The following is a 15,395-nucleotide window of genomic DNA, read 5'->3' as shown; positions in this document are numbered from 1 at the left end:
CGAGAAATGGTTCATTATATGCCAGGTCGAAACTTCGGAGACTCATCTAAGATACTGAAAAACGTCGTACGATACACGTGCGAAAAGGAAACGAACTTCCTTTTTTACGCACTTGTATCGTAATGTACTAATGTATGCGGGGCTCCGATACATTTAAGTTTTGTAAGACAGTGGTACAGACACCTTCGTGTGTGTGTCCGAGTTTTATCTGCCACGCCAGCGCCACTACACGTGGCTCACTCGTCCTCATCATCTTCAAATACTTATTTTATACAAACAATTGTATTCTATTAATATTTCATAGTATGTTTGAGAAAGTACAAGGAAACTTGCACAATGGACTTAATGCGATAAGGCGTTCTCTACCTGTCAACTTTTACACATAACCTAACCACAAAATTAAAATTTTGAAATAACCCCTGACCGCGACATAGTGGACCGATTTTCATGAAACATGGCTAAGAATACTTCCGACTAACTCAGCTTTCAAACAAAAAAAACGAAATCTAAATCGATTCATCCGTTCGGGAGCTACGATGCCACAGACAGACACACACACAGACAGACAGACAAACAGACAGACAGACACGTCAAACTTATAACACCCCGTCGTTTTTGCGTCGGGGGTAAAAAATAGATCGGAACTACCTCACTTTCTCGTTTAATTCTTATTGTAACTAACTATATCATCGAGGGGATATCAATTGGTCAATTGAAGAGATACGGTAATTGGCGATATAAGGAGGATAGCCCGTAGGGGGGACGAATGATACTCGCCGTGCCACTGCAGTCAGGACACGTCACAGAGAACCTCCTATAGAGTGGCAGTCTTGTATATTTGGTTCGCGATACGAGTCACCACTGTTTGGGGTGCGAGGAGCGGGCGGGGAATGTGTTAAGCGCGCTGTGATTGGCCGTTTCAAGGACGGCGGGCAGTCGCGCCAGATGAAAAGGGACAGAAGTATGACTGTCCCTCTACTGACGCGTAAGTGGCCAATGTAAGTTGACCTATGCCGGCTCTGAATAAATTATAAATATGACTTATTTGTGGAATGTAATGCCGTCTGTTTTTAAATTTGAGCTTCTTGTTACCTTTCCACACCATTTCACACTACAGGTGGACATCTTTAAGGCATCAAAATACCCTTTTCCAATTTTTTTGTGCGAAAAACACGCGCTGCTTTCGGGTCTGTTACTTGGTCGATACTGATCGGGCACGGCGAGCGCCCGCGCTTATATCAGTGCAAATACTAGGAAGGCTGGCCACGGCGAGTCGTCTTGTAATAGATGTCTATAGGGGTTGGTCTGTGGGACACGTACACCGCGAGCTAGTAAGCAATGAGCTATCGGCTATAAAACCGAACAAAAGATTAGCACTCCCGTGCGAATAAAAGAGACGTGGCGATTTTGATAGCTCACTGCTGGGCGAGTAACTATAAACATCGCCGTGTCTCTTTTATTTGCACGGGAGCGACTATCTTTTGTTCGTTTTTATAGCCGATAGCTCATAGCTTACTAGCTCGCGGTGGGACCAGTGCCTTAACCTATATTTAAAGTCAGGAACTCTATACCAAGGATGATTTACATATGATTTACAATCTTCATACTAAGAATCGTACCTCAAGATGATGCCTATCTACTTATTTATTATTTTCAAAATGTGTATTGGCGTGATATCATGATATTGAAATGAAGAAGCATGTCATTTGTTCTTATAAGAAATAAAAACGCAAAAATATTTGGGAAAAATATGATTTTGGCCACTTCCAGGCTGCGACACAGCGCCATCTAGTTTTAAGCCTAAAAGTCCCATACATTTGGGCCATTATTTTTTTTTTTTTTCAAAGTTGTCCACCCCACTTTTTATGTGTATTTTTTACGCGATTAATACTCAGAATCGCGAGCTCTTTCGATCCTGATAGGAGAAAAAAAAATGTCTCAAGATTTCCATACATTTTTTCGAACCTTCCATTCCATTACCGCCATACAAAATGTATGAAAAAATGGTAACGGAATGGGAAAAAACCTTGGGACACTTTTTTTCTCCAATTAGAATTGAAAGAGCTCGCGATTCTGAGTGGAAACCACATAAAAATTTCCGAATCCAAAAACAAAGTGGCGTGGACAACTTTAAAAATATTTTTTAAGAAAAAAAAACCGCCTTCCTTTGGGGTTCTGGTGATAAATACTTTCAAATGTTGGATTATGTTATCAATTCGTCTGTATATTTTTTAATGTTTGTTATTCGATATCTCCGTCATTTCTGAACCAATTTTGAAATTTGGATGATTCTGAAGTACTTACAGATGAGAATGATTATCAGAACGGAACTCTAACCAGGGGCGGCTTACTCTTCATCAGCAGTTCCACTGCACCAAATGTTACTGTTCTGGACGTAAGTGCATGCTGTTCTTATAAAAATACCAAAGTCACTATAAGTGTGCCGTTCAGATTTGAGGAGTTCCGTTCTGACCATCATCAGCAGTTCCACTGCACCAAATGTCACTGTTCCGTACGTAAATGCATGCTGTTCCTTTAAAAACATAAAAATCAACATATGTATGCCTTTCAGATTTGAAGAGTTCCCTCGATTTCTCCAGGATCCCATCATCAGAACTGGGTTCTGAGAAAAATGGGACCAATCTGTATGCATATACATTCAATCAGAAAAAAAATTTTCAAAATCGGTCTAGTAACGACGGAGATATCGAGGAACAAACATTAAAAAAAATAAAAAATACAGACGAATTGAGAACCCCTTCCCTTGAGATTTGGAAGGCGGTTAAAAATGGCCCATTTAAGGGGTACGCTTTTTTGTATGGGCATTATTGGCAGTCCCGGTATTATAATATCGTCCTTACATTAATAAAACGTATTAAAAAGGCCAAAATTTAATTCACTGTCTAGAAGGTTAGCAACTTTAGGTGACTTAGATTTAGCATTTTAGTTGTAACATTTCATACATAAACTTCCGCCTGTTTTCCCCGAAAGAAAAAGGCAGAGCAAATGCAACTATTCAAGGTAGAGTACCTACAAGCTACAAGGTAGAGCACCTAGATATTATGTTCTTTTTCTTCTTATTTAAGAGCTATGTAGATCTTGTCGGTGGAGTATGCGCCATATTTCCCTATTCTCCGCTTTCCTCTTTAGTTCTTGATATGACATGACACCGGCCTTCTCCTTGAGCTGGTCAACAAAACTCCTCCTGGGTGAGGGCGAGAAGGCCCTCTTCTTCCTTTCACCTTTCCTTCTAGAATATTTTTAAAGAAGGTATCATGTCGTATCAAGTGACCAATCATTTTGCCTCTTCTGTTTTCTATTTCTTTAATTAGTCTTCTTTTTTCTCCTACAATTTCCAGCACCTCTTCATTAGTTCTTCGTTCTGTCCAACTGATTTTCTCCATCCTTCTCCAGCACCACATTTCGAATTATGTATAGTCTCTAAATTTTGTCTTATAACTGAAATAAAATATAAAAAACTACGCTTAAAAATATAAAAACGAGACAAAGAGTTATCAGGACACGTGAACTTAAACAAAGCATGTATGTAATTATAGGTAGGTAATTAACTAATTACTTATCGACTGTTTTTAAAGATCTTATCAACCGCTATTTCAGCAGTTCCCGTCAACTTTGTACATAGCCACGTCAGCAAATTTTAATTGATCCTATTTTGTTACCAACATTAAGTAATATAAGTCGACTTTCGTAAGATATACTTATACAGGATAATTGTTATAATTAAGAAAATATAGATACTAGAGAACCTTAATGACGAAATAAAACTTACTAAAATCTCAATTCATGAAAAAAAACTTGGTAACAAAATAGAAATAATAAAAACAAATTTAACTTTTTCCTTAATTTTTGTACAAACTTTTCGAGAACTGCTGAATTACTATTAAAAAGTACTCAATAAACCAATACTTATGCCAATACTTGATAAAGTCCGATTAATTGCATGTATGATTAGATTGCGCTGGTAGCCTAGCGGTAAGTACGTGCGACTTTCGTTCCGGAGGTCGCGGGTTCGAACCCCGGCTCTCGCACCAATGAGTTTTTCGGAATTTATGTGCGAAATGTCACTTGATAGTTGCCAGTCGCTTTTCCGTGAAGGAAAATATCGTGAGGAAACCGGACTAATTCCAATAAGATCTAGTATAGGTACCTTTCGGGTCGGAAGGTCAGATGGCAGTCGCTTTCGTAAAAACTAGTGCCTACGCCAAATCTTGGGATTAGTTGTCAAAGCGGACCCCAGGCTCCCATGGGCCGTGGCAAATGTCGGGATAACGCAAGGAGGATGATGAATTAGTTTGCGTATTTTAGGTGTAGGAAATAACTACGAGTATATGTATACGTATGTATGTATGGTACGCTTTGTTTTAACGGCTATTATACCTACTACATACACCTCATAAAACAAAATCCCTTGCCGCGTCTATCTGTGTGTCTCTTTGTACAGTTGGCAGTTCGGCATCGAATATACACCGTGGGCCCAAAAACCCGAAAGATTTGCATGGTGCATTTCTGAGACCAAAAGAAGGAATAATTACTTATAGTACCTATTAACCCTTAAATTCATGAATTTTTCTTTTAACGAGATATTAATATATGTGATAGACAATGGTTTTCTGACTCTGGGAAAAATAATAAAAAAAATATTTAAGATCGATTTTTATACTACATCAGTGTTAGAAGTTAAATAGGCAAAATCTTATTTATAATAAAAATATATCGTAATTGGTAAGTTTTTTTTAAAAAACATTACTACTATTAAAAAGGTACACTATTTGTGAAACCTTTATGATAAAATGTTTAAACACAAACTAATTACTAACTCCGAAATAATCAGCCTAAATCACATACTAAAAATCGCCATCGTCCTGTTTTTTCACACTTTTCCGCCATTTTATATTAATCCTTAAATAATAAATAGTAAATCATTATATTATTTTATTTATTTATTTGTATATTAAATAATAATAAATGATGAATAATAATTAACCAATAAATGTGATTTTGGATAGCTACATATCGAGCCACGGGCCATCAAATATATGATGCATATATACATCACCATGCATTTAAGGGCTAAATATTTTTTGTTTAAGTAATAAGTCTATTTAGTGATCGGTAACAAAGGTTTCATTCCACGGCAGCATATTCGCTTAGAGTAAAGGCACAAGAATGTCGAAGCAGACAGTCAATTATTAATTTTACGAGAACTTTACAGATCGCTGCTACTTAGTTATATGATATTAAAAAGTTGTGGCTTATCACGGGTGCACCTTCTTGCACAAATAGCGATACAACTTAAACGTGACAAACAGTGTCTCAGGCATTTGAAATGCATCGTTATATTAACTGCTGTTTCCTGTTATCTGTGGTATGTTAAACTAAGTACTTAATATTTATCAGAACATAAAATTAAAACAACGAATAACTAATGAATAATTGGCGCTATTGACATTATCCGATCCGATATCGGATGTAGGAAGGATTTCAAAGGCAAAAATCAAAGATGGCGGCTTAAATTTTTCTCGCACCCTGTATGTTTTTCCAAAATCTATAAACGCCAATTTTCATAAATTAAAAATCAAAGGAAGGTCTTCTAAGACAATTTTTGAGTGGCAGTGGCAAATACATACTGTGTATAGACGACATGTAATGTCATTTACTTGACACTAACTTAAATGTTATTCTTAAGGGTCTCTCACACTAATTGATTAATTTATTATGTATGAAAACGAAAACAATTTTTTTCGAATTTAACAAAACGTGATACTTATTCCTGATATTGAACCTAACAACGTGTCGAATTTAACGGGAAATAAAAATGAACACGGTGTATAATATCACACAACCACTTTATGTGGATTTTATTGAGATATTATTCCGTATTACCTACATTACAATCGCAAGATACTTTGAGTAATTATGTTAACTAGAGAGGGCACCTCAACTTGATTTTGTGTAACAACACTTAGAGCCGATCGGCACAAACGCGCTTAGTCTGTGCCGAACGGCTGTGGTAGATTGACGTATCGCAATGAAAAATATTTCGTCTAAATAATGCCGTCATGTGTAGTGAGGTACTGTACAAACTGCTCAGGAAAATCTAACAAAAGCCAAGGAGTGACTTTTCATACGTAGGTTTACTGCATTTTTGTTTAAACACGCTTACTTTTTAAAAAATGTATCAATATAAACTCATGCCGAAGCGCCATGTTGCGGCGGCCATGTTTCGTTGAAACCAAAGAGTAAAAATGCAACAAAAGCAGACGTGACAATATCGCAAGTTAGTTCAAGTTTCCTATCATACATTAAATTATATATATTTATCGACGCAAAAAAGGTTATTTAATTATTATTGTCAGAATTGCACAGTTTTCCGACATGTCGGTCTATAACAGATTCTCAATACGCGTGTCGAATTTCATGTGAGTATGTAAATGTAAGTGCAGTACCTAACCTATCTGAATGAATTTGGGTAGGTAGACGGTCAAGCAAATTATGAGAGTATAAAAACGCGCGAAATTCAAATTTTCTATGGGACGATAAACCCGCGCCCATACATACATGGATGTAGATAAAGTTATGTATGCGACTATACATAATTAGGCGTTAAAACACTCATGTTATCTTATTAACACAACAAAAACAACACTCATGTTTTAATGCCTACCATTATGCAAATGTCACATAAATAACTAATATCCAGTTGCGGCTACGTGTACACATGTACGCTCAGTCCGTATGCAGCTTTATATGTGGGCATTTAAAAAAATTGGGACTCACAGAGTTGTTAAAAAAATGTTAAATCGCTGTCAGTTTTGCAACGATAATTAAGCATGGAATTTCAATAAAAACATCGTTTTTGTTTTAATTATGTAAATTATACTAAGCTATAATCTAAATTCAGAACGTGAAAAAAGTTTAGTTTTAAATACAGATTTCAAGCTTGATTGTCGTTACAAAACTAACAGCGATTTATGTTTTTTGTTAACAACTCACGCTAATTGAGAGTAAAAAAAGTTAAAAAAATGCCCATGTAAACCCATGTCACTTCTATACTACGACTTCTAATCTATGCACTCTATGCAGGGCTCATCATCGCGACCGAAAGGTCGTAAGCGCCGAGTAAAATCGTAGCGCTTGCGACGTTACGGAAGCAGGCCATTGGTTCACACCCCGCCCCCTCGCCCCGCCTTCAGCTTACAGGCTGTGACACGTTCGTTGTTTGCTATAGCTCCTCTATACGAAGTAATACTTACTCAATGGCCTTAACAAACTTTGCCGCCGAGTGAAACACAAAATTGTTCACCACACCAACACGAACAAAATACTGACTATAAAACATCAAACTAAATCAAATCCATTAATTTATTCAATAACTATAATTCAAAATCATCATTTATAGGTAAATTCTATCAGTTAGCTTAAGACATCAAGTTAAAATTTGTATGAAATTACTTTACACTCTTGTGGATAAAATGCAATTTTGCTATCTGTTTTCGAATAGCAAAGTAAGCCTTTACCCGTTGGTGTGGTGAAATAGTTATTTGTTATACAAGGCTGCAAAGTTGTAATTTAACGCCGAGTGTGGAATTGAAAAACGAGCAAGTGAAAGGATTCTATAGTTGAACCACGAGCGAAGCGAGTAATAGGTACCTAAGTCACACCAAAAGGTGGAACATTTCAGAGTACCTACTTATTTTTTTGTCATTTTGTCCGGGTTCGGATCATATTTACACCTCGTGTCAATAAAACGAAGTCTCCAAACATAGGTAAGTCATTGCAAAATGTTTACCTGTGACTCTTGTGAGACATGACAAATGTGTTAATAAATGATAAAAACTCGCACCTAGGTAAGTGCTTCAATCTCAAACAAGCTCAAACTGACAAATACTACTTAGTTCTAATGAACTAAGTGGTACTTATTAGTTTTTTCTAGGTACCTAATGGTAGAAAAAACTAATCATAATTTAATTTATAAATTTACCACATCCTTTTAACAAGTTAGCTACTGCTTTTTTTATGCTGACTGTACTGTAAGTATACATGGAACCAAATATTTGTTCTTAGCAGACCCCGTAGCCGAATGGCATTTCTGCGATGCGAATCGCCGCAGAAATGTAGTCTAGCTCTGTCGCGCCAACACGCAAGAGCGATAGAGATAGATAGCTACGAAAGAGATATTGTCGTGAGCGTTTGTGCATTCGGCTACGCACACAGCAGGGTTAGCACATGATTGCCGCAAGAGTATGTCGCCGCGAGATTAGACTACCCGTCCTTACGTCATTAATACAGTTAGAAGAAGACGTGTCATCTATCTCGCGGCGACATACTCTCGCGGCCATCATGTGCTAGGCCTACAGATCTATCGATTAGTTTAGCTGGTCGAATGAGTGACGCGAAATAGAAAAATACCTATTCAATTTAGGAAAGCTTTTATAAAGGCCCCAAAATGAAATGCCCAAAACTTACCACTAATAAAAAGGCGCCAAATTTTAAAAATGTAGAATGATGGTTTAGCGTTAAATAGAAAATTTTAATCTCGCGCCACGCTTGCGCCAGTCGCGCCTCTCTAAGTGTCAAAGATTTGCTTGACCATACAAACTTTAAAACAAGAGCGTGTCGGGCCACGCTCAGTGTAGGGTTCCGTAGTTTTTCGTATTTTTCTCAAAAACTACTGAACCTATCAAGTTCAAAACAATTTTCCTAGAAAGTCTTTACAAAGTTCTACTTTGGTGATCTTTTTCATATTTTTTAAACATATGGTTCAAAAGTTAGAGGGGGGGACGCACTTTTTTTTCCTTTAAGAGCGATTATTTCCGAAACTATTAATATTATCAAAAAATGATCTTAGTAAATCCTTATTCATTTTTAAATACCTATCCAACAATATATCACATGTTGGGGTTGGAATGAAAAAAAATATCAGCCCCCACTTTACATGTAGGGGGGGTACCCTAATAAAACATTTTTTTCCATTTTTTATTTTTGCACTTTGTCGGCGTGATTGATATACATATTGGTACCAAATTTCAGCTTTCTAGTGCTAACGGTTACTGAGATTATCCGCGGACGGACGGACGGACGGACGGACGGACGGACAGACAGACATGGCGAAACTATAAGGGTTCCTAGTTGACTACGGAACCCTAAAAAAGGTTAATAAAGGTTGCCTGGAAGAGATCGCTCTTTAGCGACAAGGCCGCCTGTTGTTTACCTCTGTAATAAAATTTATTGTAATGTGTGTGTTCCTATGATATATATTTCTGAAGTTGTGCAATAAAGTAGATTTGTATTGTATTGTATTATTTACCTTTATACCATCACCCTGGTGTTTGTCTTAGCCTGATATCTTACCTTAATAAAACAGGATAAAAGGTTCATAATCTACTAGCTTTTGCCCGCGGCTTCGCTCGCGTTAGAAAGAGACAAAAAGTAGCCTATGTCACTCTCCATCCCTTCAACTATCTCCACTTAAAAAATCACGTCAAGTCGTCGCTCCGTTTTGCCGTGAAAGACGGACAAACAAACAGACACACACACTTTCCCATTTATAATACTAGCTTTTGCCCGCGGCTTCGTACGCGTTAGAAAGAGACAAAAAGTAGCCTATGTCACTCTCCATCCCTTCAACTATCTCCACTTAAAAAATCATGTCAATTCGTCGCTCCGTTTTGCAGTGAAAGACGGACAAACAAACAGACACACACACTTTCCCATTTATAATATTACTAGCACTAGCACTAGCATTTGCCCGCGGCTTCGCTCGCGTTAGAAAGAGACAAAACGTAGCCTATGTCACTCTCACTCTCCAATCTCTCCATCCCTTCAACTATCACCACTTAAAAAATCACGTCAATTGGCCGTGAAAGACGGACAAACAAACAGACACACACACTTTCCCATTTATAATTTTAGTATGGATTTTATACATAGGTATTTACTCCCTACTTTTCTGCTACCTAGAATTACATAACATACCTACCTACTTAACATTATCTAAAGAAAATTGAAACCATAATAAAATATTATAGCGACGACGTAGATTGTACAAATATTTGAAAAGTGCTTTGTTAATTATATCTGTTTTGCTACTTAATTTAATCAGGAAGATAATAGTTTAGTAAAGACCTTTTGTCTTCCGTACAAATTGAGGTCATTTTATTTCCGTTTAGGGAAAGACATAGGTAACTCCGTATATAGACAGATAAAGTCTAAAAAAACTTTAATAATAATAATAATAAGCCCGCGGGGGCAGCTTGTGGCGAGCTGACGGTGAGTGGCGACACCGCGGACCCCTATTCCAGAGGGCACTTCCATCTAGCCCTCGCCTCTGCGCTTGCCTTAACCGGCCGGCCAGAGTGGATTCGCAAGAGCGGGACCTATGCTCCAGGTTGGAAGTGTAAAATGTCATAACGCCGGCGGCCTGCTGAACGGATCACCGGGATCTGGCTACCGCAGTCTCACCTCTCGACAACCTTTCAGCCACTCTTCAAGTGTTGCTTTGTTGTCGCACCATGCGTGCGGCCGTTTTGCAGGGCCCACTCAATGAGTTGGCGAGTCACCGCCTGTCTTTTACAATCTTGAGACTAGTTGTCATAGCAGGTGTCCGATAGTCTCCCCCATAGACCATTATCCAGTCCATCCAACTTGCACAACAATAGCCTATGACCTTAGTTCCCATCGCAACACAAAAGTGCTGCACTGAAATAGTCTTTACACCTGGCGGGGACCATCTCCGGATGTATCATATTGTGCGCTCGGGGATGGTATCCGCCAGGTGTATCCCTTGCCTTTAGATTAAAGTGTCTAAAAGGGCCTCTGTGCTGTTGGCTTCGGCCCCACACATGCCTCCCAAAAGTCCGGGACCCCATGGTCCCGAGATATGGTAAGACATACAAATAATAATAATAAATTCTTTATTTGCAAAAAATATGGTACAACAAGGTGACAATGGTAAGGTTCCTGTACAGTGACATATTTTGCTGGTTAGGCATGCAAAATGTGGTCTTAATCTAAAATACATTGCTTGTATAAGTGGACAAGACATAGGTTGGGTAGGTACTTAAAACTATAACTATACTAACATTATTACTATTATTAAGCCTGTAGAAACTCATTAATAGAGTAAAACACTTGTTTTTTCAGCCATATATATATATAAATCGAATTTAAATTGTTTCAGAGGCAGGGGCTTAAGATTTTCAGGAAGTGCATTAAATATTTGCATACATAAATAATAACTATTTTTTGTAAAAAGGGAACTGTTTGGAATGAAATCTAGTACAAGTTTATCCGGAAATCGTTTAGTAGATCACTTAGGAACTTGCACCACTTGCACCAACGAAAATGGAGGGTTAACCCACCATTATACAGAGTGGGGCCTGTAACAAAGGCGAAGAATTGAACTCTAGGCTATTCTCCTTATACTGATCAACATTTGTTCGGCGACTTTTAAAAATAACTTGTATTTTGATTTTTATCACCCTTGAAAGTTTTTTCTAAGAGGTAATGTATTGCGAATTCTGTTAAGTCTAAAGTGTGACAGACAACGTCAATGACAACAATAATGGCGTACATTGAAGCTAATATTTATTTTGTATGAAAAATTAAAAATTTAATGAATTCATAATTTTTAAAAGTCACTTAACAAATGTTGATCAGTGTAAGGAGAATAGCCTACAGTTCAATTCTTCGCCTTTGTTTCAGGCCCCACTCTGTATATGGAATTTGACAGTGACAGCCCACTAACCCTGAGTTAAGTGGTTGGTGCAAGTGGGGGTGATTGTGTATACAGCGCTACACTACACCTTTGGTTGATTCTTGGCTAGACGGCGGAAATATTAATATTTTACAATTTTAACACATATCAACTTAAGAAAACTTAATTATAACATTTATGAACCAAATTGTCAAAACGGATGTTCAAAATCCTGTGTCGAGAGGTGACAATCTAATCAATCTATTCACTGTGACTATAAACATTTTACTTTGACAATAATTCTTGATAGGTATGTACCTATGGGTATTGGGTTGTTTAGGTCACGCCATGAAGGTGGTTTAGGTCGTCTTATCCGCAAAAAGGTCATGGGACTGCTATGCTTCGCGCCTTTCTCTCATCTCGCTTATCGTAAAATTTTCAACCCCTATTTCACCACCGTATAGTCTGGCAAAAAAAGAGTACAAATTAAAAAATTGGCAACATTGTTGTGTCTCTTTCAAATCAAAAGATACCTTTGTATTCTTTTTGCGGAATTGACCCGACCCAGACCCAAACTTACAAAATAAATCCATACTAATATTATAAATGGGAAAGTGTGTGTGTCTGTTTGTTTGTCCGTCTTTCACGGCAAAACGGAGTGACGTATTGACGTGACTTTTTAGGTGGAGATAGACAAAGGGATAGAGAGTGACATAAGTTACTTTTTGTCTCTTTCTAAACCCCCACTTTCCTAATATGGGGGGTGGAAGATTGTATGAGGTCGAAATTAACGCGTGCGAAGCCGCGGGCAAAAGCTAGTACTATAGAAACTTCCAATTCCATACTTAATATTATAAATAGGAAAGTGTGTGTGTCTGTATGTTTGTCCGTCTTTCACGGCAAAACGGAGCGACGAATTGACGTGATTTTTTCAGTGGAGGTAGTTGAAGGGGTGTAGAGCGACATAGGCTACTTTTTGTCTCTTTCTAACGCGAGCGAAGCCGCGGGAGAAACCTAGTAGCTTAATATATTTACGTATTTATGTATACTTCATAAGCAGTCTAAATGCTCATTAATCTCATTATATTTGCTAAACAATCACATCCACGTAAATTAAGTTTACAGTTACGTAGTATTGGTAATTACATAAGCAAACAAGATCTTAATACTAGCGACCCGCCCCGGCTTCGCAGGGGGAGTAAAGCATAAAAACGGTTATAGTACCTAAGTTAACCGTAACGTAACAGATGTCAATGCGCAGGCTTGATCCTGTTTACGTCTCCTGAATCACTCTGTATATAAGTGCATTAGTGTAATTCCGAAAGCCGTCTGATTACGAAAGTCGGATAAAAATCACCATTATTTCCATCATATCAAGATTCCCCTTTCGGAAATAACAGAGCATTTCTGTCATTCGGAATTACCCTAATGCACCTTACTTAGCTACCAAATATGCCAAATTCCAATGCCATATAAAGTTCCAAAAAGAGATAGATAGGGATGGAGATTAGAGAAACAAAACACCAACCAACACTGTCGACTCAATGCTAACGTTCTAGTTCAAAATCGGATTGTTCCATTTTCTAATACCTTTCATTTGCGTGGGGGGCGTTTAGGACACAACCAGCATACTGTACAAAAGTCGAAAACCGAACTCGGACTTGAACAACTTTACCAAAAAATACCTACTTAACTATCATAATTTGTCTCCGCCTCCAGAACTCTCGGGGACAGGGACAGAGACACAATAATCAATGGTTCTGCTTGTGTAGGCAGAGCAGTTTCCAAATCTGTATCTCACCTTGAAGCAGCTGTATATTTAAGTCCACCTCCGGCAGCAAATGCATAAACGTGGTGGCAAATAGCACACCACCACCAAACGCCAGCAGCCCCATCACAAACTGATTAGAATTCCGCACATCCCCGGTGCTTTTCGTGAACCAGTCAAATCTCAGGGAAAGAAGCATCGGCAAGCATCCGAACAGCATGGACACACTGAACAGCGTCACCATGGTTATTATTTTCGCACGCAAAACGCCGTCCATGCCTTCGGAAGTCATTATAACGTCAGTGTTCATGGTTACGTTCATTATGGTGTCGGCGCGCGGATGGCTTCGCTTGTCAACAATGCGCGTGCGACGATCGCGGAGACTCGACTGAGCTGTGCGCTGTGTTGTGTAGGTGTAGGCGGCTTGATAACAGCATCATTATTTATGATAAAGATGTCCCTTGTCTGCGCCGCCTCGGTGCAAGGAATTCACTATGCACGTGGGATGGGCGCAAGTTTGATTGAGACTGGAATAGATCTCGTGCATCCTTTGACCTCCTACCACAAGGTCACTTTTTAATATTAATACCACGTCGGTGGCAAACACCTACTCACTTAATACTACCCTATAACTATGTACTTTTAGATATTTAAATGAACGTAAACAAATAATGTGTTGGTACATTTTCGGGTAGTTACAACATTTGTCGCCCAACCTTTAACCTGTCACTGTTTGAATAGTCTGTAAGAGACGTGAAGGCCGATGATGATGATAATGTATCCATCTTTCGCCATGATAAATCTCAGACGATGGGTCACGCCAAAAACCATAAACTGTGAAGGTGCAAACTCGTTAATTAATAGTGCCTAAAATTTAAAGGTACTCTTACTTCATAATTGCATAATTTAAAAGAAATAACTGTTACTGGAGCACCTACTTTCGAAATAACAAAAATGCATAATTACCAAACCATGGTATCTTAATGGTCATTTAAATATTTTACATTTCATATCATTAAGTTGGTATTATAATACGTTGTGGTAGTGGTGGTAGGTAATTTTAACAAGTTTTTTGCAAAAATTAAATTTTTGCCACAAGCTTTTATCGTCGACTGTACTTTTCTTTCAACAGTCAGCTACTGCTCTCCGAGACGTTTCTAAAAACCCCTTACTCGATGGGGATACGACAATTCATAACAGAGTTCCTATGACCACCTTTCTGCTCCATCTTCAGATCAGCTCCATGATACCATAATATTGCATTGTCACGTGATTTACATATGTGTGCAAAATTTCAGCTCAATCGGAAACCGGAAAGTGAGTCAAATTTAGCTTCTACGTTTTGGCGCACACTAACATACTAACAAGGCAAGTTGAATAAAAGCTTGTAAAAACAACCAAAAATCCAATCCCTTCCTATCTTAGATGACTCATGTAAATTATTTTTATCTAAAATATTTATACAGTGTGTAAAGCTAATAAGGGGGCGTCCATTAATCACGTCATACTGTATAGGGAGGGGGGTCATGAAAAAATCACTAAATGGGGTTAGGAACATATCACGTGTATTTTTTTGTTACACTAACGTAAAGAAAAAATCATATTTCTGAGCTATTTTTATATCAACTTTTACATATTAACCAGACTGTCAAAACCTGAGCTGAGTTTTAAAAATGCGCGCGCGGTAATTTGCCTCGCAGTCAGCACTTGCGTTGTGCATAAGTAACACTTGAACGGCCCGGTGTGTGTTATTTTTTTACTGTTAATCTGTTAATCTTACATTCTCCTCCACGATACAGGCTACGCCTAGTGTGGAGGTCAGTATAATGTACCACTGACTAAATTTATATTGCCAAATAAACAATTTTGTTTTTTTTGTTTTGATTTTTAATTCACTCACTCTTAATTAAT

The 15,395-nt window shown here is 38.0% G+C and overlaps 1 protein-coding gene across 3 annotated transcripts in view; it reads right to left on the bottom strand.

The window, feature by feature from the left end:
* The window catches only part of LOC125232682 (zinc transporter ZIP1-like), a 40,112-nt gene extending 26,084 nt beyond the window's left edge, over window positions 1–14,028 (bottom strand). For 2 of the 3 annotated variants that reach the window (XR_007177775.1, XR_007177776.1), the window contains exon 1: window positions 13,518–14,028. Coding sequence is in view for 1 of the 3 variants with exons in the window: in XM_048138436.1 (XP_047994393.1) it covers window positions 13,518–13,806 (289 nt within the window). In the remaining 2 variants the exon portion in view is untranslated. The remainder of the gene's footprint in view (window positions 1–13,517) is intronic. The other variant, XM_048138436.1, reaches the window with a different exon arrangement.
* Between the last annotated feature and the right edge of the window lie 1,367 nt (window positions 14,029–15,395).

Source organism: Leguminivora glycinivorella, chromosome 13 (genome assembly GCF_023078275.1).
Source record: "Leguminivora glycinivorella isolate SPB_JAAS2020 chromosome 13, LegGlyc_1.1, whole genome shotgun sequence".
Taxonomy (NCBI): Eukaryota; Metazoa; Arthropoda; class Insecta; order Lepidoptera; family Tortricidae; genus Leguminivora; species Leguminivora glycinivorella.
This window is presented reverse-complemented; position numbering and strand designations above follow the sequence as displayed.